We start from the raw sequence: 8,064 nt of genomic DNA, 5'->3' as shown, positions 1-8,064 counted from the left end.
TCAGATCATAGACATCAATACTGTGATACTTGCAATTACGACAGCTGGGCTGCATTCTGATAGGCGATGTGTGTTTGCTGTATATGCCATGTCTATCACAGTTGAGAATGACTAATGCGGTCCGGATTATAGATAATATTTCTGTGACTTTTGGATCAACATATATTCCGTATTACAGTAGTTAACTCATGCTATAACATTTAATAAAGATAGGAGCTACTTTGAATTGATTAGACTCATTTTGACTAATAATTGTTACACTCGTATATCTGAGCCCGCTCCAGAATCCTGAAATTGTAATATTTCGCTTTTCAACATATATTTTTTAACGGACTCTAATAAAGAATTGTTTTTAAGTGTAGTGTCAATTTATTTTTCATCCACCTTTAGACCTATATTAATTTATGAAGAGGATCCTCTCTATATATTTGATCGAACAGCTGTTCTCAAGGTGTGCTTCCCAATAGTAGTACTTTCTTCCTCTTACTTACCTTTGCAATTATTTACTACTGGAAATAGCACCCGTGACAGCTTTTTCCATACTAATTCTGTCAAGCTATTTATACTCCATATGTATCTGATTTCTTATTTCTAATCCACATTTAATGGAATGTATGTTAATATTTTCTTGAAGAAATTTCTTGTGCGGAAGATAACTCCTTTATCCCGCACAGACACATATGGAAAGAGGCTGTGGATGACACACACACCCAGAGGGAAGGGGGCTGAGGCTGACACAAACACACACACACACACACACACACACACACACACACAGAGGAGGGGCAGAGGCTGACACACACACACACACACACAGGGGCAGAGGCTGACACACACACACACACACACACACACAGAGGGGGGGGGAGGCTGACAACCACACACACACACACACACACACACACAGAGGGAAAGGGGCAGATGCTGACACACTCACAAAGAGGGAGGGGGCAGAGGCTCTCACAAAGAGAGTAAAGGGGAGGAGACAGAAGCTGTCACAAGCAGGGGGATTTGTAAAAAAAACAGAAGTACATTTTGGCCAAGCTCCGTCCCCTTTCAGACAATCTTCACCCCATTGAAGTCCGTGAATCGGGAGGTATGGTCTGTCACACGCAGGTATGGGGTGAGCTTGAGTGCAGAGAGACTGTCCCAGGGGAGGGTAGGAGAGAGGGTTCCCCGGCAATCTGCAGCCTGCTGTCACAGAGGCAAGTTGCGGGCGACTGCTGCGCCCCCTTGGGCTTGCTCCCTTGGCGACAGCACCGGCCGCACCTGCCTAGTTACGGCTCTGTGCTGTGGACTAGGCTAGGTTCACGGACATATGTCCTGGTTCTGGGCATGCGCAGAGTGATACGCTCAGAATTGGCAGATACATGCCTTGATGAATCAGGCCTATATAAGTTTAACAATAACTAGTATAATACACAAGTGATATTAATCTATATACAAAATCTTGTATAGATCTATATAAAGAGCTCTGTCATCACATCAATGTACATGAGAGAAAGTTGTGTGTCATAGGGAATACCTTACTGTAGATTCTTATGAATGTTAGAAGTATTTTTGTATTTCTGTGATCTTTATAAAAGCACTTGCACTACAGTCTTGTACTTGTAAATTGTTACATAACTGCTCTGTGACTAGTAAGATCCATATCATTTACAATAGGGAAGGTATTATGTAAAGTACACTTAAGTTGCAATTAGGAAGACATAAGGAATTCAAAATATTGTATCCTATATAGAAAAGTTCAAGAATGTAGGATAAGCAATATTACAAGCATATGAAAAGTAAAGTGTATATTGAGAAAATCTAGTTATATTATGATATATTTTTTCATCAGTACCTTTCAAAACTGTTTTGATGTTTTTTTTGTAATTCTGACTATAGCATATTTTCTAACTGAATCCTAATCATCTTAACCCAGGGCTCCAAAACCTTTTGGACATTCAATATTAAGTTATCTCTTAATGGAGATAAAGTGTATTCTTCATTCCTCGGCAATCAGTTTCTAAACAAAATTGTTGGCTTGCAGAAAGTAAGATCCCTGCACTTCATTTCCTTACATATTGTCATAACATAGATAACATTCTTTGTACTCAGGCTTCAATAATGGTTTTATCAACATTAAATGATGCTGAAGAAATGAAAAACAAAATGAACGCTTAATAGAATTTAATTTTCTTCTTTGACCAGTACTCTAGTTAAGTAAGTAACATGTCCTGTCCTTTTATCACCCATTGATTATTAAATATAATGATAATGTTTGACCTCTTCTCCTATTTTTCCAATTCCTACTGGGGAGTTTTTTTCTTCCCACCCACACAAAGTTCAAAGGAAGCATCACACAGATGTACGTTCTAACATAATCTATGGAGAGTAAATGAGCCAAAATGAGGATTAGAGTTAATAGAGAAAAAGTGATTTATGATGTTTGTAAAACTAATTTAGAATAAAAGGTATAGAGTAAAAGTGTGTAAATGTATTCAGTAAAAAGTATATGTCATGTCAATACGTAAAAAAATGTATTATGTATGTTAGTTTCATCATCTCTGATAAATGAAAAATGACAATTATTTAGTGTGACTCTTAGGTTTTTAATTTAGAGTAAACAGTTGTTTCACTACAAATTAATATTAGCCATAGAAAAATGTTAGGAACTTTTATCAACCAAGCAAGAATTTAAATTTTCTAAAATATGCTTAATAAAGCACGGGTTCAGATTAACAAGCTATGCAAAAACTAAACTACTTTATTTTTCATTTTAATCAAAGTAAATTCATGTTAAGTTGAGACCTGTCATTTTATCCCTTAGGTGTGTAAAGTATAGGATCATTTTCTACATGTACAGTCACACCAGCTATCCATTGGGATTTCTTCCCACTAAAAGGATGAAAGAAATAAAAACACATTTTGGCCCTGATGCTGCGTTGGGTGTATGCTCAAGAAAGGATGCCTGTAAAATAGCTTATTTTTGCCCATATGCTGAGTCAGGGGCATCAGAAATGCGCCCAGTTCTGCACTTGTAGCATATGTGCCTGTTCTGCGTCAGGCATACATATAGCCACATATGCATACACACAACCAGGTCATAAGCACAAAAAAATTTGTTAATATTGTTTTGATAACGAAAAAAAAATTTGCTATTAGGCTTGATATAATACAGGAGATATATTATTTCTTCTTGCATACAAATGAAAAGAGCAAAAAGGTTTTTGTTTTTTTCAATACAGCCACAAAGTCCTATTATAAATGCAGAAATGCAGAAAGCACCATCAGTTCCAGAGGCAAATTGGCAATTAATCAGAAGCATCTAGCTGGTGCTGGCCACATCATCATCTTCAGCATGGATTTGCCCCAGCCCAATAGCAGGTGTAAAAGATACGGCTCCTGACAGATGTATAGGTGTCTCCATGCCGGTCTGCCTCAGCCGCATTTGTGTGAATATGCCCTTACTTTAATCACCCATTAGACTGCCCCTTGTCTCCTCTGTTCCTCCTCTGTAACAGTAAGGAGGCTCAGCTCTGCATGCACACATATGCGTGCGCTCTCTTAGTTGACATGTGCACTGCAAATTGTCAAAATTTCTGCTACACAAACTGGTGCAAGTGTGAAACATGCTTTTTTTTAACTTAAAACATTACTTGTAAATGTATGTTTAAATGATGTTGTCTTACTATGTCTTATGTATATCGACTTGCTCTGTTCCTAAGTATGTGCTTCTATCATTGTTTATCCTGTCACTTCTACCCTTCATTCCATTCAATCTTTCCTCCATGTGGCTTATATTATCTTACCTTTAATAATATATGAATAACATATTAAAACAACATAAATAAAGGTATTATTTATTTTACATCTTTACATATAAAGGCCAAACAGCCTGGTAATCACACATTTTTGTACACAAATAGCAATACAAAAAGAAAAAAGACAACCATTAAAAAATATGAAATACAAAGAAAGTGACAACTGTACAAAAATACTCACATAGATCACTTTATGGTTATAAAACACACCTCTGATGGCAAACTGACAAGCTTGTCACTTACAACCATAAACCCACATACTTCTTGCATGCCTACATAAAACAATGATATCAAGTAAAACAGCTGTTTGATTTGTCTGTGTTCTGTCACCACTTTGGACCTCTAATAGGGCTCTGTGTTTTATTTTCCAATGTGTACGTAATGGTTTCATTAGTACCAGCATTGTTCTTGTTGGTGAATTAAATGGTGGAATTTTTCACATTTTTTTCTCTCCCATTGTTGCGATAGTTCTTAAAATATCAAACCATTTAATACAGCTTCTATCATTCATCTACATTAAATGTTGTACTATAATTCTATGGTACCTACACTAGATTCGGCATCCTGTCCTTTGTTTATACATAGTCTTACAAAATGATTTTGTTGAGTGATAAAATTTTAAACCGACATTAAAGTCAGTTTCTGTACAGCTGTTACAAAGACTTACAATGACTTCCATTAATAACATTTTGTCGTTTTAACACCACCTTGAAAAAGCTGCAACTTTTAGTTTTGCTAGCAGATTAAACTACAAAGTGCTGTCAGTTATTGTGTGTTTCATCTTGTTTAATGCTTCCATTACACTGGGTGGCCCTTTTGAAAGCTTTCCACTAGCCCAGTCACAATAAGACTGCCTTCTACTTTGTTCCTTAGTCTATTTTATTTTTGCTATGTGAATCTCCTTTACATTTAAATGTATACTGTATATATATATTTGTTTAATATAACTTTAATATATATTTATATATTTCGCGCGCACACTGGCATACAGTGAACAGATTGATTACATACAAAGGACACTGACTTTGATTTAGTATTCAAACACTGAGTAAAGAAAAGAAATATATAATCTTATACTTTTAATTTTTTTATGTACAGGAATATATGTTTGACAACTTTATACATACAATACATATTTAAAAAATAAACGTGTCTAGTAGGAATGTACAATAGCCAAGGAATTAACAAGAAAAAAGATAGGTCCAGTTAATACTTATGATTCAATTTGTGTTTAGCAGGGAATGATTTTGTAGTTTACAGTCATAGAACATAAACATTTCAGACAGAAGAACTTTATAAAATAATTTACATATAGTCTATCATCTCTAGATTGTACTTGTGTAACTATGGATAGAGCCAGAGGACTTGCCCCGGCCATGTATTTAGTAAAATAATTTAGAGGCAGTCCATGCACTGTGTAATGCAACTGAAATTGTCCCTCGTTCCTCCTCCATCCTCTATTATCATTACTTCATCTACCGTATGTGTCTGATATCGCGCCTCAGACATATAATAATGGCCTCTGTCTTTCAGCTCCAGAGAAGCAGCAGGATTACTACTTACAAGCAACCACTTTGATATGTAAACAGAAGTATACAAGTTGATATCTTTCTACACCGCTATAGGTACTGTGTACTTTACAAGTCACAACTGCTTAGCTGCACAAGTAGTCAGTCAGTATGCTCACTGTAGGATACATTTCACATAGGAGTTCACAAGGATTCTAACAGAACTTTCTTGTTTTTACAACTTTGCTTTGATATCTGACTGAATGGCCTCCATGACCCATGACATAGACATCCAACACATAAGATTTCCCAGCCTCAAGTCCTTTAATTGTCTCTGTGGTGACTGCTTTATGCAGATTCTGACTGTGGAAATATTTGCAGAGGACTTTCTCTGATTTCTTTCTAGTATCAGGGCCCAAACACTGGTTTTGTTCTCGTTTCTTTTGGTCTTCACTGTAGTCATCATCCACTTCTTTTTTATACACACAATATTTGTTTCTTTCTTGTGTACCCAACCATGCTATAGTGACTGAGGAGCATGTGCGTAATTTGTCGAAAGCTTTGATTCTTGTATCTTCAGGCAGAGAAGGGAACGGTTGTTTGTTAAATTTGGATGTGGCCAAGATTTTTAGCATAGAGGCACCTTTTTTGCTTCCTTTGAGTCTGATCACATATTTCGCTTTAGGTTTTCCTCTCAACTGAAACTGACGCACACCTTCCACACTCTGCGACAGTAGCAGCTTCCCATCTCTTCTGACCTGGATCTGAATCGTGTCCAAGCAGGAATGAACTGAGAAGGTAACTTTTTGGTGTGAGGAGACTGGAGCAAATCTTAAAAATTTGGCACCCTTTCTTTTAATGAATACATCGGTAACTTTACCGTCCTTCAGTTCCACCGTTTTCTGCTTCGCTTCTTCTTTGGTTCGAGCAAATGTGCCAACATAGGCAGTGCTCATATTTGTGGCAGCGTTTACTGCGAACACATCAAAGTAGTACTGGGTGTCAGGCTTCAGAGTAGACACAGTAAATGTATTTTTGTTTCCGATGCATACCTTTTGAAGATTAACTTTTGGCTTGACCGTCATTTGGCGCCCCAACTTTGTGGATAAGGATTTTGACATGAAACTTTGATCTTTGCCAGCGTCATTTTCTGATGAAAATCCAAAATGGGCAAAGTCAAAGGGACTGAAGTCTAACCCAGGTTTGGGAGCCATCATAAAAGCATCATCTGCATTGATTTTAGCTTCAACAGCGCAGATACTTTTGAAATTGTGTTCCTTGTTGATAACAACACAGTACTGGATGGGCTGTTTCAGAAGAGATGAAGTAGGGGTTGGTTTCCAGGCCAGTGTGACTGTGGTGCGTCCAAGTGAGGTCACATCAACTCTTGGATCGTACGGTAACTCTGGGTAAGGCTGATCAGATTCTGGTGTTGTTGTGGCATAAACTTTGAAATGTGTGTCCTTTTCTGTTGAAAGTAACTCCAGCTGATACAAGCCAGATGGAGAATTTGTAGAAACAAAGTACTCCACATCGTTCCCTTTATAAGAGAACAGCTCTGTGCCTTCTTCCTTCACAATCTGTTGTTTTTGCTGCTCTAGAGGTTCAGGCTCACCTGCAAAGTCAGACATAGGGAAAATAGATGAGCGTTCACGTTATTATAGAAGAAATGCAAGTGTGTACTTTAAAGACCTGATCTTGCTTAATTATTATAACGTTTGAGCTCAACATCTGCTTGAATCCGTGAATCAGCAATGGAAAAAATAAAAAGGCACACTGCTAATAAAAAAGGATATGCACACAAAATACTGGTAGAACCACGTGATTGTGACTAATTGCTGACAGTTCAAAGCAATGACAAATCTATGTGTTACAGAATGAGATTTTGCATTTGAGGCTTATGCTAAGAGCACACACAGGCAGGATTTAATCCTATAGAAAATACAGTAATCCTTAACAATGATATTGCCTTGCTAACTGTGTTTAGAAATGTTGCAACTGTAGAAAATTATCAGAAAACTGACGTTATAGAAGAAGTGAAAAGTAGAGCTGTACAAAGCAGTTGTTCTGGTAATGTGACCACTTCTTTGCTGGTTGCTCTACATTTCATACATTCATTTATTTGTGGCACATTAAGGAAGCAGCACACACAATCGGTAAATTTTCTTATGTCATACATTTACTCCTCATAAAATATAGGTTGATGAGAAAAAATATTTGAAACAGATTAGATCATAAGGATCAGTCATGTATTAGAAAAACCTTACTTATGAGGAATCGTTGGTTAGATATGCTCTGTAATAGAGTGTATATCACTGTTCCTGTTTCTTCATGACTTACTTGCAAATGTTCTCCAGCCATTTGAAAGTGAAGGAATGGGTATGCATGACCTAAATGTTATTCTACTCACAGCACTGGGAATTTCGAATCCGCAGCCCAAAGCTCCCGTAATTAATACTTGCATATACCTGTTCCTTCACTATTTAAATGCTTTCCCATTATGAGGCAGTAAGGAGCCAGTGGTTAGCACTTCTGGGGGTAAATGTATCAAGCTGAGAATTTCCGTCGGGTTTGAAAAGTGGAGATGTTGCCTATAGCAACCAATCAGATTCCAGCTATCACAGGGCCTGTTTATATAATAAACAGGCCCTGTAGTATATTGTGTGCCTATGCGAATGGGTTACCTACCCAACTTCCCTTTATGTACATGAGAGCACTGATGTCAGCCCATTCAAAAGAATTGTAGCAAA

General features: G+C 37.2%; 1 protein-coding gene across 1 annotated transcript in view; it reads right to left on the bottom strand.

Annotated features, from left to right (window-relative positions):
- Positions 1-3,829: 3,829 nt before the first annotated feature.
- NDNF (neuron derived neurotrophic factor) overlaps positions 3,830-8,064 on the bottom strand; it is a 35,140-nt gene continuing 30,905 nt past the window's right edge. Inside the window, exon 4 of the mRNA XM_075200323.1 lies at positions 3,830-6,929. Coding sequence (XP_075056424.1) covers positions 5,530-6,929 — 1,400 coding nt within the window. The 3' untranslated portion in view covers positions 3,830-5,529. The remainder of the gene's footprint in view (positions 6,930-8,064) is intronic.

This window comes from Mixophyes fleayi, chromosome 1 (genome assembly GCF_038048845.1).
Source record: "Mixophyes fleayi isolate aMixFle1 chromosome 1, aMixFle1.hap1, whole genome shotgun sequence".
In the NCBI taxonomy this organism is placed as follows: Eukaryota; Metazoa; Chordata; class Amphibia; order Anura; family Limnodynastidae; genus Mixophyes; species Mixophyes fleayi.
Note: the sequence above shows the minus strand (reverse complement) of the source record. Positions and strands in the feature narration are given on the sequence as shown.